At 40.2% G+C, this 24,456-nt stretch overlaps 1 protein-coding gene across 2 annotated transcripts in view; it reads left to right on the plus strand.

The window, feature by feature from the left end:
* The window catches only part of ASTN2 (astrotactin 2), a 1,331,668-nt gene that overhangs the window by 173,531 nt on the left and 1,133,681 nt on the right, over positions 1 to 24,456 (plus strand). For both annotated transcript variants that reach the window (XM_006865679.1, XM_006865678.1), the window contains exon 2: positions 1,080 to 1,267. In XM_006865679.1, coding sequence (XP_006865741.1) covers positions 1,080 to 1,267 — 188 coding nt within the window. The remainder of the gene's footprint in view (positions 1 to 1,079; positions 1,268 to 24,456) is intronic.

Consider the following 24,456-nt stretch of genomic DNA (forward strand, 5'->3'; position numbering starts at 1 on the left):
TGTTGTTGTTGGCAGAGCTCTCTGCTATACGTCCACACAATCCGCCATCTTGTTTGTTCTCTCCATTTGATTTCTTGACTGCTGCTTCCATGAGTGCTGATAGTTGATCCAAGAAGAATGAAGTCCTTGACAACTCAATCTTTTCTCCATTGATAAAAACAATTGTGCACATAACAGAAATTACCTTTGTTACCAGTAACTCTTACACTCCTCCCAGTGTCTTACCCTGCCTCCATCATTTTTTGCCAACTTGCCTCTTATTTTATATTACCTTACCCTGCTCCCAAGTGAATTTGTGTTTGCCTTTTATGCAATAATGTATTACATATCTACAGAGAGAAAAAATACATAGGGGCAAAAATTAGGAACCTCAAATCACCAAGCCCAACTTAATTTATTATAAATTCCCAACTCTGGGGGTATGCCAATGATTTTTCAAACATTCTGAAACCATAGAAATCTGTTTGCCCAAACTCTCTTGCACAGTATATAAACTAGAAATCTATCTATCTACCTACCTATCTATCTATCTATCTAGATAGATAGATAGATAGATAGATAGATAGATAGATCTGCTTTGACTGAAGCAGGAGAGACCTAGACCAACCCTTGCTGAGCTCCCTTCCCTTGCAGGGTCATCCCAGCTCTGAAGTTCTACAGTTCTGCCATGAATACATCCACATTAGCTTCTAAAGAATTTGAACTCTGAACTGCCACCCCCTCACATATTTTCTCCCTCATCTTTGTCTAGTTACATGGCTGCAGAAGCATGTTGAGTGCCTTCACACTCTTGCTTAGTTTGGTTTCTTTGTGAGAATGAATTCCCTTGTGATGTACAATACTAGAAAAATGCCTAGTTCTGCCACTTGCTAGCTCTGTTCCTTGGGGACACATCTTGGCCACAGTTGACCTATCTATAATAGAAGTGATGAATCCTGGCTCAAAGATTTGATGTACGGAAAGGAATTGGGCTCAAAGTAGGTACCTTCTGATCTCCTTGAGAAACCATGACTCCTTCTCCTCCCAGGGTACCAAGGCCAATCCTGCCACTCACCAGCACCTTGGCTCTTGTCTTGCAGAGATGTCTGGAACAGCGGCGGACATCTCGCTGGTGCATTGGAGACAGCAGTGGTTGGAGAATGGCACACTCTACTTCCATGTCTCCATGAGCAGCTCTGGGCAGCTGGCCCGGGCCACCGCCCCCACACTCCAGGAACCCTCAGAGATTGTAGAGGAACAGCTGCATATCCTGCACATTTCTGTGATGGTGAGTGACTGGGGATACTACCAGGGTCTAGGGGGAAACGAGGCTGAGAGATGGGGGAGGCAGTGGGGGCTTGCCAGCAGAGGGAGGGAAAAGGATGGGCATGTGTAAGAGGTTAGAATCATGAAAGAAAGGTCAGATGGATTCCAGGGTGTCACTTGAACTGATGTGTATCTATCCATCACTTGTGAGCAATGACAAACTAATTGTGCTTGGAGAAGAAAATAAAGGGTCTCCAACTCCTTGGCCTTTTGGTCGACATCTCAGGGAATAGCTGTTTAACATCGGTCACGTGCTTGGCCTGCCTTGCTGTGGGCTGAGGTTCAGTGCTTCACAAAATCATGGGCCTTTCCAGGAATGACTGTGCAGACAAAATCAAAATGGAGTCACTTTTTCCAGTTTGCCCTTGAATGCAGCAGGTGCTTTAACACTCACAACAACCCTTGCAGGGTGGTTACTTTGTAGTGGGCACTGGAGCTGGGCTGTGTGGAGTTTGTGGGGTTGCACATGGCAGCCCCTCTATTATGCTTAATTTGCAGTTGTCAATACAGAGTTAGGGGAGCTTGTCAAGGACACATAACTAGTAAGAGACAGAACCACTTTCAAGCACTTGAACCCACATGTATTTGGCTACAAAACCTGAGCTATGTTTATATCGTTTTTCTGTTTTGTTTTGTTTTGTTTTTTCAGTTAAATACTTTATTGAGGTCTGTCAGGTGGCAAACACTGTGCCAGATTCCTGTCTGGGCATTATCTCATTGTGCTGGCACTAAGCATGGTGTTAGACATGTTACCTGTATGTTAGAGATGATGTATGGACACAGAGGTGATGTGGCTTTCTGTGCCCCTGCTCTAGAGCTCTCTGAGTCTGCCACCGTCTCAGAGAGATCTACCAGGACTAAATCACTTGAGTGGGTAATCTAAAATGTATCTAGGCTCATATTAATGGTTCCTTTAAAAAGCTGTCATTAATATCTGAATGGAAGATTAAAAGAAAAACACTTTCAGTATGCAAAAGTACAGGGTTTAATGGGGTCAGGAAGAGTTCTGATAGTAATAACACCTGAAACCCCCTAATGCTGTTTACTCCTCAAAGTCACTCGTACATGATTTTCTCCTTCAGCACAACTCTTCCAGATTCATGAAGGTAGGAACTAGTAGCTCCAACTTCTATGTGAGGAATTTATCACCCAAAGAGCTGAAGTGACTAGTATAAATCCACTCGGAAAAGTAGGACTTCCTCCCCACAGCTTCATTGATGTCTTCTTTCAATGGTCAATACACATTTATTGAGAGTCTACAGTGGAGCAGAACTTTAGTTTTGGTCTTTGGTCCTCATGTTCATCTCCAGTTAACATGCTGCCTTAGACATTCTGATTAGGACTGAATAAGAGTTTAGATGTTTTCTCTTTTTGGAAAAACACACACATACTCCAACCAGACAGCAACGTTAATTTTGGACTTAACGCATGCTCATCACGTGAAGGAACAAATCAAGGCCTTTGTGTTATTCATGGAATGAGTGTGATAGACTTTTTTTCATATATATATTTAGAGAATGATGCAGCCACATGCCCAGCCAAATGGATGCCTGCATGCTAGCTTTTGGGTACAAGTTTATAAGCACCATCTCATGGGGCAAGTATCTGCTTTTCTTTCATTATTTTTAGAGAGTTAGACTCCATTTTGGCTAATGTGTATTAAGCATTTTCTGTGTTGTAGGAACATTTACTTAAATATATCCTTCCTGTAACTCAGTACCTAGATAATATTATCTTCATTATAAATGAGTCTTGAATGGGCTTTCTCTGCCTCCAGGACCAATGTGAATTTGATTATATATCAGACTGCCTCCCCACGGATTGTAAACCTTCCTCACCTTACCCTTCTGCTCAGCGTATTCAGTCTGAAAAGAACTAGCTAAGACCTAAATATCTGAATATCTCTGTAGTTCAGGATTTGTCTCTAAGAATAGGAAGTGTAGATGCTGGTAACCAACGGCAGACCCTCCCTGCACACTTGCTAAAATGGCCCAAGGCTACCCACTTGTGGCACTCCAAGTTCTGCTCCCATTTTAATGTTCCAGAATCTGAATTTTTCCTGTCCCCAACTTCAGAGAATGGAATTGGGTTCAGGAGACCCTGGGCTCCAAAGTGGCCACTGATGGTAGCCCAGCCTTTCATAGGTGAAACCTACCTTGGAGAGCATGGCCCTCTATCACGAGACAGGGTAACACAGAGGTTAGGAGCCTATACTCTAGAGCCCAGTGCCTGGACTCGAGCCATACTTTGCCACTTAAATCTCTTGATGATTTTGATCAAAGTATTTAAGCCTTTGCTTTTGCTAACTGTAAAGTGGGGATTGTACCAGTGCTTACAAGCACTAGGATCAGAGGAGCTTGGCACGTAATAATGTTATTTTCATTATTAACAATGCTTAGTTGTAAAGTTTGGTTGTTGTTGTTGTTATTTGCCATGGAGTCAGTTGCGACTCATAGCGACCCTGTGCAGGGTTTCCGAGGCTGTAAATCTTTACAGGAGTAGAAAGCCTCTTCTGTCTCCCGTGGAACAGCTGGCAGTCTTAAAATGCTCACCATGAGATTAGCAGCCCGATTTGTAACCACTAAGTTTGACATGCACTAATTTATTAAATCATTTCATGGAGAAGCTGAGGGTAAAAGGAAGACTTAGACTTGTCCTGGGTCTTATAGTCAGTTAGTGGCTTGGCCTGGAGTCCAGGCATTTTTCAACTCAGACCTGAACTTATTGTTCTGCCCACAGATAGTTCAGTAAGAGCAGAAAGAGCTTTTACTTCGTTCTCCCCCAAACAAATACTCTAGATGGCATTCAAGGTGACTGAGCTCTGTGTTCCCATTTCACAGATGAGATAACTGAGACTCAATGAGTTCAATGGACTAGCTCATGGCTCCATGGTTGACAGAAAGGCAGTTTTAAGACCAGGCTTATTTTCAAGATTTCAGACTCATGGCACCAGGGTTCTCAGTTGGCCAACTGTCTCATTCTTTTTAAATTTGTGGAGATCCTGAGGTGGTTTGTGAGAAGATCTAAACTAAACAGCAAAATCTCAAAAGATATCTAAGTCCAAGTCAACGGTCCCCTCTCACTCTTTCTCAGCAGAATTACCCTTCCTGCCCATAAAGTGATGCCAACTTCTACTCAGCCATTGGAACTTACTACAGTACATGTCCACTGGAGAGGAAGCTGCATGCTTTGTAGGGTGTGTTACCCCTTAATTGAGCAGCTACATTTTCACAGAAGGTTGCATTATCTGGCTATTAATATACAAAGGTTGATGCAACTATGAGGTACCCAGTGAACCCCAGGACAGAAAAAGAAAAAGAGAGTGGATGCTCCTTCTGTCTGACCCCTGCCTCAGTGTCAGTTACGTCTAGCAGTCACATGCCCTCCTTGCTGCATAGGTGTTACGATGCAGAACAGAGAACTGAGATTTGGAACTCCGCACCCCTGGCTCTGAATTCAGGCTCTCTTAATTTTTGTTCCCTGGAAATTTCAACCTATTTAAGTCCCTTCACTTTTCGGAGTCTCCCTTTTCTCAATTGTGAAATAAAAGTTATTAAACCAATCTCTGGTGTTACTGATGAGGAGTAGAGAAAATATGTAAGTAGGAGTCCTGGTGTGGTGCTGCAAGGTCTATATGAAGCACAAGGTCAGCAGTTTAAGCTCATCAGCCACTTCTCGGAAACCCTATACAGGGACGCTATGAGTCAGAACTGCCTTGACGGCACTCAACAACAACAACACCTAATATTCAGTCTGGCACATTGTGGATACACATAACCAATTGTGTTGGTTAAGGTTATGTGTCAACTGGGCAAGTCCACAATGCTCAGTAGTTTGGCAGATAATATGCAATCATCCTCCATTTTGTGGTCTGATGTCAGTAGCCAATAAGTTCAAAGCAAAGTTTCCTTGGAGGTGTGGCCTGCATCTGCTATACAGATGTTCTAGCAAAGCTCGCCTTCTCAATCCTGCATCTGACTTGTCATCCTTTGACTTCTGCATCATGGGATTTGGGGTTCATCAGTACCTGCCACCATGTGAATCAGGTGAATCCCTGAATTATGGGTTTAGGGCTTGGCAGCCTTCACAATTGCATGAGCTATTTTCTTGGAATCTCTCTCTAGGGTCCTGATGAGGCACTGTAGGATAAGCCTTGGTCTGTTAATCACAAGGTCTGTGGTTCAAACCCACTAGCCACTCTTAGAAAACCCTATACAGAGTAGCTATGAGATTTAACGGCACTTAACAAAAAATACATGCATCATTGGTTTTGTTCCTCTAGAGATCCCAGCCTAAGATACCAACAAAAAAAAACCAAAAAAACACACAACAACAACAAAACAAAACATAAATCAGTGTCTGTAAAGTTGAGTTCCGACTCATGACAACACCGTATGTGTCAGAGCGAAACTGTGCTCCATGGAGTTCTCCTCTGCTGTGATCTCTCTGAAACAGCTTGTTAGACTTTTCTTCCTGGGCATCTTGGATGGACTTGATCTAACAACTTTTTCAGTAATAGACCACCAATTAACCATTTGTGCTACCCAAGCAAAATTAATATGACCACTGTAGCTATGTTTAAAGGACTCCAATCTAGGACCAAGAAGATATTTGGTGGAATTTCACTTTTGATGCTATTTTCCTGTTTGTTTTAAACAAATGATCATAATATCAGTATATTTGTTGAGTATTTCTTGTGTCAGGTACTGTTCCTATGTTTTGTTTTTCATGTACTATCATATTTAAAGCTGGTAATAAATCTTATAGTAGCTACTATTACTGTGCTAATTTTATAAATAAAGGAAACTCAGATGTTAAAAAATAGCTTGTGACCTTGGTTACCTATAGGTTAAATAGTAGAACCAATATTTCACTCTGTATGGATTGACTCCAGAGCCTCTGTATTTAATCTGTATGCCCACCACCACTTTTCTTCTATGTGCACTAGTTCCTGGTTCAAATTATAGATTTCTTGAATGGAATCTTAGGCTCTTCCTTTCATGGAATCCATAAGATACATTAAGGTACTTTATAAGTTGGAATTCAGCTCCAAAGTTGAGGAATGTCTCTGTCTGTCACTAGCTTTATGATTGTGGTCAAATCAACTGGATCATCCATAAAGCTAAGATAATATTTCTCAGCACTTGTAATTATTATCAAATCATATTGCATATGTATGCAAGTGTCGTGGCCAATGAATATAGTAGCTGCCATTATTGGGAACTTGCTACATGCATTCTTTCATTCAATTATTCTAATACCACTAGGAGTTAGATATAGCTAATGTCCTTTATTTACAGATGAGGAATCTGGGATTTCTTAGAATTTTGCAACTTGCTCAATTTCTCACCAGCAATAAGTGTTAAAGCTAGGATTCTAAGTGCCTCTGTCCAAATTAAGAGTCTGTGCTCTTAGGCACAATTCTGCATGGCATGGTACCAGACATCCTGTGAGTGATAGCCATTATTAAAGTGTTAGCTGTAGTGATGGTCTATTATGCCAGATATTTATGGAGTATTCACTCAGGGTGCTCAAAATACTCGATAGAACTTGGGAATGTGTCAGCAAGGGAGAGAGCAATTGCTTATGCCAACAATTTATAGATATGAGAGAAGAAATCGGAAAGAGGTTGAATGATTAGGCTGTGTTACAGAGAGTCAAAAGAGAAATCATGGCTTGAATTCCGCTCTTAGATGCTCTTTGTACTCATCACCAACACAAGATATCACTGGCAGCTCATCACCACCAGCTCAACATGGAAACCAATTATGCAAATTTGAGAAATAAGGGAAGCGGCTCCTTCAGTTTTGTTTTGTTTTTCTTTTAACTTATAAAGTGGTGAAAGCATACCTGCTTCAGATGGCCATAAGGTTAAACTCAACAAAATGATACCCAAGGTGATCAGAAAATTCAAAAAAAGTCTTTACATTGAGCTGTTTTTGTTTTGTTTTGTTTTTAGGTTTCAAGTGTTTTTTTTTGGGGGGTGTTATTATTTTTGGGGAGGGGGCAGTTGTCACATTGGTATTTCAAGATACACTTTTGGTCTGTATCACAGTGTCCTTCAACAATAGCTACAAATTGTGGCTCAGAGGGTTAGTCATAGAACTGTAGACCTTCCTGCCACCTCAGTGTTTTCTTAACCGAAAAATGCATTTTTTTGGTATGGTATGTGTTATCTTAATGATGTCCCCAAAGTTCCTGGTTAGAAACTGCTTAAGATGATTATCTTTCTTTGTGGCTTTCCTGCACCACAACTCCCCTTCCCCTCCACTTTTTAATGATGAAATGCCTTAAGAAAGGGATAAAGAGATGTGATGTTTGGCTTGAAGTGGGGAAAAGAAGATCTTTGAGGACACATGTTTGTTCCTAAAGGTTTGAACTTTGGTGATTAGGAAGAGGGTGCTGCAAAGGAACCAAATTCTGTCATTGGCAGAACAAAATTTTCAAAGTGTTTGAGCTATCCAACAGTAAGTGGAATAGAATGAGACCTGGTCAGTGAGCTCATTTACCTTTGGGTTACGCAAACTGTGATCAGGAAGTCTATTCAACAGGATCTGTGGAGACATTTATTATATGTCTACAGATAATAAATTTGTAGTTCTTTCACACTTAGAAGATCTGTGATTACTTAACATAACAATATACAGAAAAATACTTCGAGGAATGTAAAATAGCACAGAAGTGCAGGTGATCCCAATTTATGATGAGGATCTGACCCAACAACTTTATTGTCAGCCTTTCAGACATGAGTCATATCCCTTTTTTATTATTATTGTTTAAGTGTTCATTATTATTGTCTTTAACTACTAGGTCTTTATAAATTGACCTTTATTCGTCTTTGAAGGTTGGCATGAGAATGATAATATCAGGGAATTATGTGCTATTGCATTATATGCAATACATACTGTTGACAATAAGACGCAAAACAATCAGACAAACAAGCATCATCATAAGTGTGATTCATAGTAACTCAAATATGTCATAAATTAGGACAACCTGTATAAGAAATAATGATTATCCTTCTCAATCAGCAGCTTTGTTTAAAAGATCTGTGTCATATTGGATTAATACAGTTTTAAACTTGCTGGGTTTCTGTAGATACTTTCTCCAACCATTATATTTATTCATTCCTAGCATTTCATTCATTCCTTCTCTTATTGATTTAGTCATTCAACATACAGCAACTGTTCAAAGAAAAAGAAATCAACCATAAACTCAGAATGAGCCAACTCTGGTTTTTGACTGATGAAAGTGATCTCGTTTTAAGATACATTGGCGTGACTAAGTTTTTCAGCAATGGAAATTCTAGATGAGAACTGAAATGTGTTTTCTTCTGGGAACCACAAGTTAGGAGAAATAGCTAGTTATAAAATGTGGGACGAAAATAATCAAGACAGCAAAGAATATTGAAACAATAATGGTAACAAGTAATATTGAGGTACTTACTATAATCAATTTATGGATTCCAAATGTGGTGCTGCAGGATAAGTACTAGACTGGTAATCATAAGATTGGCATTTCAAACCCACCAGCCACTCCTCGGAAACCCTATACAGGCCCACTATGAGTCAGAGCCGACTTAAAGGCACTTAACAACAACAGCAACAGTATACGCTAAGCATTTGATGTACACTAAAATCATTTAACTCTTACAATAACTCCCCTCATTCAATATTATTATTATTATGTCCTACTGTTGAGAACAAGGGCAGTGGTTCAAACCTACCAGCCACTTCTCGAAAACCCTATACAGGGTCACTATGGGTTGGAACCAACATGACGGCACTTAACAACAACAACAGCTATTTGTCTATCTGTTGAGAAAAGAAACCACAGAGAATGTAACTAACTTTCAAAAACTGTAAATTCAGTCTCCTGAGGTACACATTCTGGCTTCATTACTGAGTTATTAGCCATGTGAATTGGTCATGTTTGCTCTTTGCTCATCCGTAATGGGTAATGATGGAATTATCTATCTCATAGGACTGTGTGGGGATTACCTAAAATGAGATACATAAATTACAACATGACATATAAATATCCTTAGTCCATTTTTTTGAATCCTGAGGTGGTGCAAATGGTTAATGTGCTCAGCTGCTAACTGAAAGGTTAGAGGTTCAAGTCCACCAACAGGTACCATGGAAGAAAGGACTGGCAGTCTACTTCAGAAAAATTGGTCACTGAAAACATACGGAGCACAGTGCTCTTCTGACATGCATTGGGTCTCCAGGTGTCAAAAGTGACTCGATGGAAACTGGTATTGATATTGGTAAGTACAGTTTTACATAAATTAACAATACTCCATAAATCCAATTCACATTTTCCCCAGAATATGAAAAATTTTAAACCACAAAGTGCATGAACCTTGTATCTTGACCTTGACTTTCTCAACAACAAAGATTCTCTAAAAGCCTGCAGTGTCTCAGATTAGCCAGGCATATAGGAAAATTAGGAGAATAAGTCATGGACTTTGCCTGTAGGGAACATGGTTGTTCTTCCACAGCATTTAAGGACATAGTATAGGAAAGTAGAAAGAAAATGGGATTTGTGGATCAGGGGGTCTAGTTGTAGCTTATTGCCCATATCCCATTTTCCATATCCCAGCTTTTGGAGATTTGGACAAGATATTTCACCTCTCTGAGCCTCTTATTTTGGTCATTTGCAAAATGGAAATGAATTTAAAGTAGTAGCATCGGATTGAGGTAATGCATATGAAAACATTTGGTAGCATTATGAAATATAATCCTAGTGTCAGATATGGAGAATTGGTAGAACCCAGATCTTCAAGATTAGTTGTTGCTCACTTATTCTACAAAAACATTACTCCAAATCTCAGTGACTGTCCAAACAATGCCTTATTTCTCAAACAGCTGCAGTCATTCTAAGATTTTTTCTGAATGGAAACTTCAGTCCTAGGTGTGTGGAAGATAGGGGAAGACAGGGATTTTCTCATGTTTCTTTGGCCAAAACCAGTGACTGGGTTATGTATTCCTTTACATAAGTAGGCAGGAACAATTTCAAGCTATCACGGATTATACCCTAACCTCATTTTATAGATAGCACAAATAAGCCTCAGAAAATGGATGTGGCTCACAAAGATCAAACCACAAGAAAATGCCATAATCGGAGCCCAGTGTGCTTATTCCTTGAGTTGTGTTGCTCTTTACTTCCATTCCTTTGCATTTCATCCCTACCCAGTGAATAAAACCATTTGAAATGGGTTGATCCAGAATGGGACAACAAAGGCATATCACATCCTAGATTTGGTAAGAGGCTACTAGGAAAGTGGGTCAGAAGGCAGGTCTTTTGAATCTTCCAGCTGAAGTAGAAGCGCATGATGAAAGTGTGCTGAGAAAAACATAATTCTGAGTAATGTGAGACAGAAGGTGACAGAAACACAGACAAGAAAATAGACACTAACCAATATTTATTGAGCAACTATTCAAGGTATACAGAAGTCACCAGAGACAGAAATAAAAGAATGGAAAAAAGGAGTTCAATGCCAGTGAAAGCAATGTAGAAATAAAAAGAGAAATCAGAACAAAGAGACACAAAAGGATCTGGCAATAAAAAGACGAACAGGTAAAGAGGAAATGGGTTGAAAAAACAGAGGAAGTCACACATAAATGGGGAGAAGTGTGAGAGGAACAGAGATACAGATGTAATCCCAATCCCAAGAAGGAGTAGTGGATATAGACTTAGAGAGAGAGGGTCACCATTCGTCTATTAGTTTATTATACTGTGATGGATTGTATATTGCTATGCCACTGGTATTTTCAATACCAGTAGGGTCACCCATGGAGGTCACTCAGTGGAGCTTTCAGACTAAGGCAGAAAGGAAAAGTGAAACTTCTGAATGTTTAGCCACTGAAAACCTTGTGAAGAGCAGCCGGACATTGTCAGACATAGTACTAGAAGATGAAAATATTAATAGAACATTATAAAATATAGTGCTGGAAGATAAGCCCCTCAGGTAGGAATGATTCAAAATAACTGGGGAAGAGCTGCCTCCTCAAAGTAGAGTGGACCATGATGCCATGAATAGAGTAAAGCTTTTGGGACCTTCATTGCTGATGGAGCACAACACAAAATGAAAAGAAACAGCTGGAAACATCTATCAATAATCTGAACTTGGAATGTACGACAAACGAATCTAGGAAAATTGTACACTGTCAAAATCAAATGGTAAACTGACGAGGAATGGCATCCCATTCATCATCAAAAGGAACATTTCAAGATCTTTCTGAAAATAGAGTGTTCTCTGTGATAGGATAATATCCCTATACCTACAAGGAAGACCTTGTAGTTAATACCACTATCATTTCAATTTACACACCAACTAGTAAATTCAGTGATGATGAAATTGAATTCTGCCAACTTTGTCAGCCTGAAATTGATCAAACATGCGATCAAGGTGCATTTATAATTACTGGTGGTTGGAATGTGAGAGTCATAAACAAAGAGGAAGGATCAGTAGTTTGAAAATATAGCCTTGGTGATAGAAATGGTGCTGAAGATCCCATGATAGAATTTTGCAAGACTAATGACTTACACATTGTAAATATCTTTTTTAAACATTATATATAAGATGACTATACACATGGAGCTCACCAAATGGAATACACTGGACTGAAATTGACTACAACTGTGGGAATATACACTTGATAAGTTCAATATCATCAGTCAAAACAAGGCCAAGACCCAATTGTGAAACAGACCATCTATTCCTTATATACAAATTCAGGTCAAAGCTGAACAAAATAAAATCAAGTTCATGAAAACCAAACTATGACCTTAAATATATCATACCTGAATTTAGAGACCATCTCAACAATAGATTTGATGTATTGAGCACCAATGACCAATAACCAGAAGAGTTGTGGATGACATCAAGAACATCATACAGAAAGAAAGCAAAAGGTCATTAGGAATACAAGAAAGAAGGAAAAGACCAAAATGGATGTCAGAAGAGACTCTAAAACTTGCTCTTGAGCTTAGAGAAGCTAAAGCAAATGGAATAAATGAAAAGGGAAAAGAGTTGAACAGAAATTTCATAGGGAAGCTTGAGATGGGAGCGTGATGTATTATCATGGAATGTGCAATGGCCTAGAGTTAGAAAACCAAACTAAAAGAACTGAATTAAAAATTCAAGCCTCTACGTGAAATATTAGGGAATTCTATGAACAACCTATTGAATGATACAGAAAGCATCATTAGAAGATGGAAGGAATACACAGAGTCACTGTAACAAAAAGAAATGGTTGATGTTCAATCATTTCAATAAATAATGTGTGGTTAATACCCTATGCTACTAAAGGAAGAAGCCCAAGCTGCATTTGAAAGCATTGGTGAAATACAAGGGTCTAGGATTTGGTGGAATACAAATTGAAATCCTTCAACAAACTAATAAGAGCCTTAGAGGTGCTCACTCATCTATGCCAAGAAATTTGAAAGAGAGATCCCTGGCCAACCAACTGGAAGAGATCCATTTATGTGTCCGTTCCAAAGGGAGTGTGGAAATCACCAAACAGTATCATTAACGTCATATGCAAGTAAAATTTTGATGAAGATAATTTAAAAAATGGTTGCAGCAGTACATCCACAGAGAGCTACCAGAAATTAAAACTGCATTCAAAAGTGGATGTGGAACTAGGGATATCACTGCTTGATATCCATCAAGATCAGATGGATCTTGGCTGAGAATACCAAAAAGATGTTTACTGTGCTTTATTGACTATGCAAAAGCTTTTAGTATTTTAAGTATTCCAGAGCACTTATTGTGCTCATGATGAACCTTCATATAGACCAAGAGTCAATTTTTAGAACAGAACATGGGGATACCGAATGGTTTAAAATAAGGAAAGGTGTGCACCAGGGTTGTGTCTTTTCACTGTATTTATTCAGTCTTTATACTGAGCATATAATTCAAGAAGCTGGATTATATGACGAACATGGCATCAGTATTACAGGAAGACTCATTAATAATCCTCAGTGGATGATACTACCTTGTTTTCTGGAAGTAAAAAGGACTTGAAAATACTTACTTTGATCTTTGAAGATGAAAGACTATATAGCTGTCAGTATGGATTGCATCTCAATGTAAAGGAAACAAAAATCCTCACAACTGAACCAATACATAATATAATGGTAAATTGAGAAAAGATTAAAGTTGTTTAAGACTTCATTTTGCTTGGATCCACAATTAACACTCATGGAAGTATCAGTTAAGAAATCAAACAACATATTAGACTAGGATAATGTGCTGCACATGACCTTTTAAAAGTGTTAAAGAACAAAGATGTCATTTTGAGGACTAAGGTGCTCCTGACCCAAGCCATGGTATTTTCAATTCCCTCATATGCAAGTGAAAGTTAGGCCATGAATAAGCAACACCAGAGGAGAGTCAATGCATTTGAATTATGGTGTTGAAGAATAATATTACAAATATCATGACTGCCAGAAGAATGAACAAATCTGTGTTGGAAGAGGTAGAGCCAGACTGCTTCTTAGAAGCCAGGATGATGAAACTTTGGACATGTTATCAGGAGGAATCAGTCCCTGGAGAAGGTCATCATGCTTGGTAAAGTGGAGGGTCTGTGAAAAAGAGGAAGGCCCCCAACAAGATGGATTGACCTAGTGGCAGAAACAGTTGGCTCAAACCTAACAATAGTGAGTATTGTGCAGGACCAAACAGTGTTTCCTTCTGTTGTGTATAGGACTACTATGAATCAGAATAGACTCAAAGGCACCTAACGACGACAATCTCTAGGGGTGGGAGGAGGCTGATGAAGGATGTCAAGGCTGAGAGAAACAGCACCAGGCTGGGATACTCATCACTGAGTATGTTAGAAGAGTCAGGGAAGGGGAAGGTAGACTGGACTGCTGCTCCAAGTCCTGGAAAAGGAAGGGAGGGGAGAGAAGTAGATTCTGCAGAATTGCAAATGATGGAGAGTCAAGGGAATAGCCTTTCATAGCCATTTACAAATCTTTATGGAAGCAGCCAGCCATATCTTTCTTCAAGGATCAGCTGGTGGATTCAAATCACTGACCTTTTAGTTAACAGCCAAGCACTTAGCTACCAGGGATTCTTTTCCTTCCGGAACCAGGGACTTCGGTGTGGTCTTCTAACATCATAAAATGAATGTGGAGAAAATGCACATGTGTACTGTTCTTGGAGCAACCCACAGTAGAAATGGAAGGATGAGTTCATTTTAGAAACTTTGGAACTTCTACCTCCCTCCTCCACTAGCCTTCCTTTCCCCCATCTCTTTTATCCTCAGAAGGCAGCTTGACTGGGTTGTAAACAATTGAATTGGGGTCAGTCAGATGTGGGTTTAAACCATACTTCCTCCCCTGATTGTCCTCCATCATTGAGGACATTACTGACTCTCTGAGTTTGATTTTATTAATGCCAAGGAATCCCTTGGTGGTGCAAATGACTAACCCAAAGGTTGAGGGTTCGAGTGCAGCCAGAGGCACCTTGCATAAAAGACCTGGCAGTCTACTTCTAAAATATCATTCATGGAAAACCCTATGGCACACAGTTCTAGTCTGAGACACAGTTCCCAGCAACTGTGCCCTGGCTATTAATACCACATCGATGGGTCTGAAGTGAGAAATAAATGATGAAGGGAGCATGAAGGTCTGGGCATCAATAGTAATTTCCTGGTGTATTAGCACAGTGCTCAGCGAAGGTTCTTTTCTTTTCCTTTTAGCTAGAAACAAAACAAAACTCTCCATAATTCTTTGCTGTGTTTTGCCTTCACAAACATATCCTATGAACTAAGCTGGGCAGGAGTTATTAAGAAGACCGACTCTGAAATACTGATGTAGCTAATTGACTAAATAAATAAGTATAGGAGGAGAGATAGCTTTTCCTCATAGTTGCTGTTGTTGTTAAGTGCCGTTGAGTCAGTTCCGACCCATAGTGACCCTGTAGAGGGTTTCCAAGAAGCAGCTGGTAGGATTCCAATTATTACACATGAGATGTAAGAAAGGAATAGAAAATCATCATTACTGTATCATTACTGACCTAGTTGCTCCAGACAAGATCCACTGAGGTATAGTAAAATGAATGGATAAGGAGAAGTAAGAGAGTTGCAGCACTGTGTAGCCCTGGTGTAGCACTGTGGGTTAATGCACTATACTATGAAGTCGATTTGAACTGCAAGGTTGGTGGTTCAAATTCACCAGCTGCTCCTCAGAAACCCTATACAGGGTTGCTATGGGTCAGAACCAACTCAATAGCACTTAACAACAACAACAACAAAGTATCCCTTCGTAGATATGTGTTATTTACAAAGGGAACTTATCTGTAGAGAAACCTGACAATATCATTTATATTAGTCTTCTTGGGCTGCCAAACAAATTACTACAAACTTGATGGTTTTAAATAAAGAAATTTATTCTTTTAACAGTTTTTGAAGACTTATTGTTGGTTGGTAAATGCCATTGAGTTGGTTCTGACTCATAGCGACCCCCATATAGGGTTTCTGAGGAGTAGCTGGTGAGTTTGAACTATTGATCTTACAGTTCAAACCGACCTTGTGGTCTAGTGCTTATCCTGTAGTCCCACACCACGTTCACAATCAAGTTGTTGGCAGGAGCTGCATTTGCTCCCTGGCCTCTATAGACAATTGGTTCCTTGGGGAGTTTTCTGGCTTTGGATGGCTACAGACATCCCTGGACTTACGGTCGCATCACTTCAGTCTCCGCCTCCATCTTCGCTTGGCATTCTCCTCTGGGTCTACGCCTCTGTGTATCTTTTTTAGAGTTAGTTTTCACTGACTATAGGGCCCGTTGGATAATCCTTGACAATCTCCTCATGTCAAGATACTATAATTATATCCACAAATACTATTTTTAAAAACTGTTTTTTTCCCCCCAAACAAGGTAACATTAACAGGTTTCAGGGATTAAGGCATAGGCATGTCTTTTTGAGGACCACCATCCTTAATCAAGTGAGCAAGGTTAACAGCATATTGATAGCATGAATCTCCTGATACATTGTACTACATACAAAGCTCATAATGTCATTCTGTTATATTTCTGCCAAAAAATGCATACCCTCACTTTATTCATGAGAAAATATCAGACAAGTCTAAAGTGAGGGATAGTCTACAAAATCATCAACCAGTAATCCCTGTGCGGTGCAAATACTTAATATACTTGACTGCTAAACCAAAGGCTGGAAGTTCAAGTCCACCCAAAGATAATGCAGGAAAAATGACTTGGTGATCTGCTTCCAAAAAAGTGCCGCACTGAAAACCCTCTGGATCCCAATTCTACTTTGACACACACATCAAAACGACTCACAGTCCACTTGACAACTACTGTTTTCAACTGATGAGTCAATAATCCTTTCAATATAAAAACCTCATTGCCTTCTAGTTGATTTCTATTTATAGCGATGAAGAACTACCCTGCAAGTCTTCCAAGATTGTGATCTTTAGAGAAGCCGACTACCTCACCTTCCTCCCACGAAGCGGCTGGTGGTTTCCAACTGTATTCCTTTTGAGTAGCAGCCCAATGCTTTAGCCACTGTCACATTAGGTCTCCTTTCAAAAGATGGTTTTTTTTTTGTTTTTTTTTTTTAATTAACAAATAAAAGAATACCTGATTGGCTAGGTTATAATTTTGACCCCACAATTTAATGTGCCTGGACACATTAGCTAAATTACTTATCTCCTCTGTGCCTTTGTTTCCTGTACTGTGAAATGGTGACAATAGTAACGTCTATCTTGTGCACCTAAAATGAGATAACCCATGCAGCCTCCATATAAGTGTGCATCACTGTGATTGTAAATTGCCTTCGATTTGGCCCCTGACTCTTGGTAACCCTATGAGCATCTGAATGAAGCAATGGCGGGTCCGGCATCATCCCATGATTGGTTGGGGATTAGACTGTCGTGACAGGATTTTCAAGGACTGATTTCTGCCAGGCCTTTCTCCCTGGTCTGTTTTTGTCTGGAAGCTCCACTGAAACCTGTTCAGCATCACAGCCACAAGTAAACTTCCACTTATCTGCACACACGGTACATTAGCCAGGAATGAAACTTGGGGTCTCCTGCATGGAAGGTGAGGATTCCACCATTGACCCACTTATGCTTAATGTTTAATCAGTAGCATCATTGATGTTCCCATCTCTATTGTTCCTGTTCCCCAAATAATGATATAAAAAACTAAGAAATTAAGGCCGTTCTTTTCTAAGGTCACATGGTTGGTATCAGAGCCCAGAATTTAACTGAAGTTGCTAATTTCAACTGAACTCTCCACTCTAAAATATTTCCTGGGAGACTCTTTCAGGGTCCCATATAAATCATCTTGCAGACCATTGTACTCTGTGTGTTGTTAGGCAGCTAGATCTTCCTGGTCGTGGATATTTAGAGGTGATAAAAGCATGAATTATCTACTTCGTTCTTAAAATAACAAACAAACAAAAATCTTATCAAAAATCATCTAGTCCAACACCTTGATTTTAGAGTGAAAACTGAATGTGTGTGTGCGTATCTGTGTGTTCCCTTACACCCCACACTGTGTAAGCTCCTGCTGTAATCAGCACGCAGCAGAAGGCCTTTGTTCCATGCAATGGGGGCCATAAACAACATAGGTTCAGCTCAACTATTTCATTTCATTGTGGTAATCATCCTGTGTGCAAATCCTCCACTACAGTCAAACAATTACCCAATTCAAACTCCTGCAGCTAATGTTCCCCAGCTCAAGGGCATCTTTAATAGCAAAATAATACTTGTATTTTCTTCCTTCCCTCTCTGTTTTTGCCTAATCTCTCCCTGATGAGACATAACATTAATTACAGCAGTTAAAAGGAATTCTGTCTCCATTACTGCCTGCCACCTTCTCCATCTTGGCTTCAGCTTCCAAAATTCCTCTCCTGAATGAAGTAGGGGGAGAATAAGTGTGTAGATGTGAGATTGCATTTATTTACCTTTTCTCAGCCTACCTCCTTTGTGCTGAATCTTAACTCAAGTAGAGTCAATATTTTCACAGTGTGTGTGTGAGTGTGGATACTTGCATTGTTCGTGTGTGTCAGCTTCATAATCTAGCTGTCATTTTGAGCTAATTGTGTTGTTTCCTCTTGTGTGGAAGGAAATCTTATCTGTTTTGGATTAAAATTCAATGAAGGTCATAGCGGCTGGAAAACTTACCAGACGGCTGCAATTAATGTTCATTTGGCTTTGATAAATTGGAACGTTCCCCTCAATAGGACTGGAGTGGATTTCAGAAGCAATAATTCTTCCATTAACTCAATGATTCTGCCTGTGATGGAGGACCTTGTCCTGCTTTTGTTTGTCATCTGTCACTTGGAGGAGCTGGGCATATGTCGGACATGATTTATCATGATCGCAGTGACTGGTTGTAGGAAAGCATTTAAAGCCACTAATTATTTTTGGCCCCTGTAAATTGCTTGATTACACAAAATGTAAGGTTGGAATTGAGGTAAAAATTCTTTTGTGTGATCCCCATTTCAAGCCTGGTGTTTCCACAGTTCTGGGGCTATTGTAAATTCCTTTCAAGAGCTATGTGAAAATGAATCTATCCTAGGAATAAGACTGAGCACTTACTACAAGGCAGGGAGTATGCTGAGAGTTTTATGTACACTGTTTTACCTAATTCTTAAAGCAATTCTTTGGGGGTAGTTGTTTTCATTTTACCTGAAGGAGACTGGAAACGATAGATGTTACATTTTTCACTTCTGTAAGAGTTGTAACCACTCGTCTTGATTCTAAAGCTCCCCACATTGCTGTGCTGTGCATTAGGATGTTTACAAATTGCCTAATATTATTAAGTTTCACTGTTACCATTGACATTTCGCAAGGTGTGGAGCAAGATCTTCCTACTCAGAATCACTTCAGGTGATTAAAAAACCAATCTCCTGGGTTCCACCTCAAAATATGCAAGGTCTGAACATCTGGTGTGGGTGTGCTGAAGAAACTGCAGTATGACAACCTCTGTAGCTAATGTTTGCAGATATTAAAGGTGGAGACTCGCTAGCTTACAGTTCATTGAGACCAGCAGCGGGAGAATCACACCCTTGGCCCACTAATTTTTCAAATTATTATTTTGATATTACTGATGATCTAAATGCATTATTGTATTTCCTTCTCTTAGGCAGGAATTGTTGTTTACCTCTTACAGACGAAACCTGAGGTTCATAGAATAAATGCTCTTGCTCACGGTCAGACACCTAGTGAGAGACTGAGTTGGGATCCTGATATTGGCTGCAGAGCTCTTAAGAGTACATGTCTGTCCCTGTCCTCAGCCCTCCATGTCCCTAACCTTGCCTTCGTCTTGAAAATTCTGCTAGGGCATAAGCAAGAGTGGTTATGAACTTTCCCCACTCTCTTCAGTTCTGTTTTATTACAGCCCTTATGTGTCCTGATGTTCCACTAATGAAGCATCCAGAGGCTTGCCCTGTCTCGGCCTTCCTTAATAGGGAGTGAAATATGTTGGCTTCTGTGCCAGAGGCTTTGTTCAAATGGTGTCCAGAGCCACCCAAGGCTGTCTTACAGAGATGCGGGGCAGCTCTCCTTCTTCTCATTGCAGATGATCTTGGGTGAGGGAGAGTCACCTGCAGGGCTAGCTGGCTATGTCCTGTTGAGTGAGTTACAACTCAAATCCACCCTGTGTAGGGTTTCTGAGTCTGTAATCGTTAGGAGAACAAAATGTCTCATCTTTTTCCTGCAGGGTGCCCGGTGGACTCTAACTTCTGCCTTTGGGGCTCACAGCCCAACACAGACCCACTACCCTACCTGGGCTCCTTCACCTGCAGGACAGGTCTAAGCTATTGCAATGCTTGTAGCAGTATGGCTGAGGGGAGAGAGAAGAATCAGCTGGACCTGGAATTGTCCACCTTTTTCTAACCGTGTGATCTTGGGCTAGATACTTGCCCTTGCTGAGACATGGTTGTTACAAATGTAAAATAAAGGTGCCTCGCTTAATAAAATCATTGTAAGGCATGGAAGCATCGTGTTCAGTGCCAAGTCTAGTGGCTGATAAATACATTCTCAGTAGATTGTACTAATTCTTAGAACTCTGATACACTTGACCCACTAACATTAATGGAACATGTCCCATTTTACATCTCATTAAAATCTCCCAATGAACTATTAGATTCTTGATAACATCATATTAAGAAAGAGGAGAATGAACCTAGGAAATGAGGCTTGCTTGTGGTCATGCAGTTGGGCAGTGCCAGAAAGAGAAGCCATTGTATCTCTGCCACACCTGGGAAGATGGCTCAGTTAGTGGATGTTTCCTTGAAGTCCTGCAGATGGATGACTTAAGGTCTTGGGTGAAATTTGAGCTGGACACTCAGCAGGCCCTTGCTTTGGATTCAGAATGGCAGGGAATGGTGTTTAGTCCCATCCAGTCCCAATCTTTGAGAGACTTGGGAGCTGGAATAAATCTCTTCTTTCTCCTCAGACTTAACCTTTCTTGATCCTGGGAAGTAGACAAAAGAACTGATAAGAAGAAAAGGGGGAAGAGGTGGTCATCATATAGAAAGGGAAGAGGGCAGATGAAAAGGAAAAGAAAAAAAAATCAGGTTTTTGAAGAGAGGTGAAGTGTCAGGCATATAATAACATCTCAATAAACTATTAGTTGAATAAATGCAATGTGTATTGCATTTGTGAAATTTCCCTAACTTGATGGCATTGAATGCATTCTCAGAGGCTGCAGGGAGAGGAAATGATGATAATAGTCTCTGCTTTGCTACAGTAACTATTTTTATTTTGACTGCCTACTATATGCTACGGACTCCTGGTGTCATGCTTAGACTCAACACCGGATTGAGAACCAAAATGTCGGCAGTTCAAACCCATCACCTGTTCCTCAGAAACCATACATGGGTCGCTATGAGTTGGAACTGAGTTGACGGCACTTCCCAACAACATTATATGATACACACACACACACACACACACACACACACACGATAGACTTCGTCACATACTAACTCATTAAATTTCATTAAAAGTGGACCTGTTAAGGATTGTTCACAGATGAGATGTTTAAAAGTATGTTTATTTTATGTACAAAGAAACTAATATTGTGTAAGGCAACATAGTTGCTCAGAACTTGGATTTTAAACCCATGTTCTTGCCACTTGAGTAGTAATTATTGTTGCTAGCTACCATGAAGTCAGCCCCAGAGTTTCAACCATTACCATCAGGGGTTTTCAGTGCTGATTTTTGGAAGTAGCTCAGCAGTCATTTCTTCCTAGTCTGGAAGTTTTGAGGAAACCGGGTCAGCATCATAGCAAAACCGTATGCCTCCACTAAGTGATAGCATATGTTGACTGAAAACTGAAGCCAGTTTACCACAAGGAAAGGAGCCCTGCTGGCACAGTGTACTGCTAACTGAAAAGTCAGAGGTTCAAATCCAGCAACCACTCTTCAGGAGAAAGATGAAACTGCTGGCTTCCATGAAGATTTATAGTCTCGGAAAACCCTAAGGAGCAATTCTGCCTTGTTCTACAGGGTCTGTATGAATCTCAGTTGACTAGATGGCTGTGGGTTTGGCTTGGTTCCCACATGGAAGATGAAAAAACTACTACGGAGCCATCAGTGCCTCTAGTAGATTGATTGACCAGATCATTGAAATATAAAGTAACCCAGGGGCTAGGGACCCACGACTTGTCAAGTCTCTTTTCCTCCACTCACTGCCTGTCTGTTATGGAAATAGTTCCCTAGCCTGTTAGAGTCTCACACTGGTGTAGTGCAGTCTCAAGAAGGTAATGAGAAGGAAGTGTTTGATGCCTTATCTGTCAAAAGTGTACCAGAAATGGCAACACTAGAAGGTGGACCCTTGGACAATTTTAATATCTCCAAAACCATATTCCCTTAACTTTGAATTGGAGATAACAACTCATATCTAAGAGATAATGCTGAATGAAATGAGATAACCCAGGAAGAATGCCTAGAAAGAATGCCTGGCACCAAATGCTCAGTTAAGGGTGACTGAGTTGATCACTTCCGGTAGCCTCCCAACCACCTTACAGATTGTTGTTAAGTGCCATCAAGTTAGTTCTGACTCTCTGTGTTAGTTCTGAGGAGTGGCTGTTAGGTTTGGCCCACCACCCTTAAGGCTCAAACTGACCTTGCAGTCAAGAGTCTTGACTTTCAGAATTTCTCAGATCAACCAAAGATCAAGTTCCTGTTTCTGTGACCTGCTTAACCTCAGCTGTCGGCTGGAGGTCCCTGAGTAGAAGAAGGCCTGCAGCCATGGGAGGTGATGGTTGGATCCCAGAGATGCTCCTGGGACCCTCTCCTACTTCTTCTTGTAAGGTGAAGGTATGGCTGGTCACACCAAATAGTGAAAAATGAGCTTGTGAAGCAGCAAGAGCATCTGTGTCATCATTTCTGCACCAGGAGGTCAACTGGCTTCACAAACTGTATCGCTGCCAGTGAGGTCTTTGTTTAGAAATTAATTAAGAGCAGCAAAGAACTGCTGCCAGTGCAGATTTCTGTCTCTGGAAGTTAGAAAAAGCAGATGGAGTTTAGCAAATGCATTTTCCATCCTTTAATACTATATGAATGGATACATATTAGAGCAGAACATTTGGGGGCATTGAACCTTCTTCTTGCTCCATTTCTGTGTGCTTATGTGCATGGTCCCATCCTGTTTCGCTGCTGCTGTTTGAGCATTGCTAATATTTTGGTATCAACAATAGCAAAGTTTGCCAAAGCTTTCTAGGTGCTGGGGACAGTGCTAAATGCTTTGTACACCATTATTATTCACAGTGTCTCAGTAGGTAACCTATTGCTTCCCTCCTTTTACATGCCAGGAAACTGAGTCCCAGAGGGCAACCTCTCTGGAAGTGACAGCTCAAATTTGAACCAAAAGCTATGGGAGCCTACAGTCTATACTTTTAACTGCTATACTGTAGCAATGCTACCTACCTTCTTGGTAAGATGCTTGAAAGTACCTGTTAATATCTGAGTGAGGAAATTTGAAGAAAGATTCTTGTAAGGAAGTATTATATGTGGGCAAATGAGGACCATTTGTGCTTTCATGAATCAGCTCTATGTTGACAGAGAAGTTAATTAACCTCAAATAATTTCCGCTATAGCAATAATAATAATAATAATGGTTGATATTTGTACAGTGCTTGGCAGATTCAAGATAATGGTCCAATATCTACTATGGAAAAATCCTTGGATTTTTAGACACAATTGTTGCACTTACTCTTCATATTTTATGACTGAGGAGGTTTGTCTTGTCCAAGATTGCACAGCCATTCAGTGGTAAAGTTCATCATCTCCTCTGTCTAATCAAAGGGATCTGAGGAGGCAAATAAGGAAGAAATCATGACAGAGAAGATCATAAAATTGTGGAATGTCGGAGATAGAAGGAACCTACCTTCAAGATCTTTGCTTATAAGACCTGTTAAAAATGAGGAAAACCAATACCCAAAGAAGGGAGCTCACTTGTTGAAACACATGCAGCAAATTAGTATGGAATTGAGGAAAAGAGATGGTCAAAACTGGGTTTAAATTTCAAATTTCCTAGCTCCCTACTTGTGACTTTGGATAAGTGAATTGGCTTTATTTGTACCTTGATTCATCTTCTGTAAATGAGATTGCATGCATGAAATTGTGGGTGCAATGTGTGTCACAGAACACATGCCCAATAAGTAAAACACGTGCCATTAGGACAGTGGTTGGCGGTAGAGTGGATATAGGCTTGAGACCAGAAAGACCTGGATTCAACTCTAAGCTAATCAATTACTACCTATGTGACCTTGGGAAAATTGCTCAAATAGTTGAAAGCTGGATTTCCTTCTATGCAAATTTGAGTGATTATTTGATGGTTGTGTGTATCAGTACTAGTATATGATGAGGATCAGCGTGGTCCAGAGTAAACCTGAGCTCTCACAGAGCCTAGCACTTGCTGTGCCGGTTCCACCCATGTTTTTTCCTCTCAGCTAGATGTTCTTTAAGCAAACAAGGGAAGCTCATGGCTCCTTCCCTGAAACACCACTGTGGACATTTTTCTTTTCAGTAGTAGAGCTGAGAAGCACTTCTGGATTCCAGCCATGTCTATAAAAACCTTCCCAAGTTTGTGGGGTGATGCACAGAGCTGGAGGAAAAAGATGGCATTAAGTGTAATTAAATATGCACTCTGGTGTTT

This window comes from Chrysochloris asiatica, unplaced genomic scaffold (assembly GCF_000296735.1).
Source record: "Chrysochloris asiatica unplaced genomic scaffold, ChrAsi1.0 scaffold00081, whole genome shotgun sequence".
NCBI classification, from domain to species: domain Eukaryota; kingdom Metazoa; phylum Chordata; class Mammalia; order Afrosoricida; family Chrysochloridae; genus Chrysochloris; species Chrysochloris asiatica.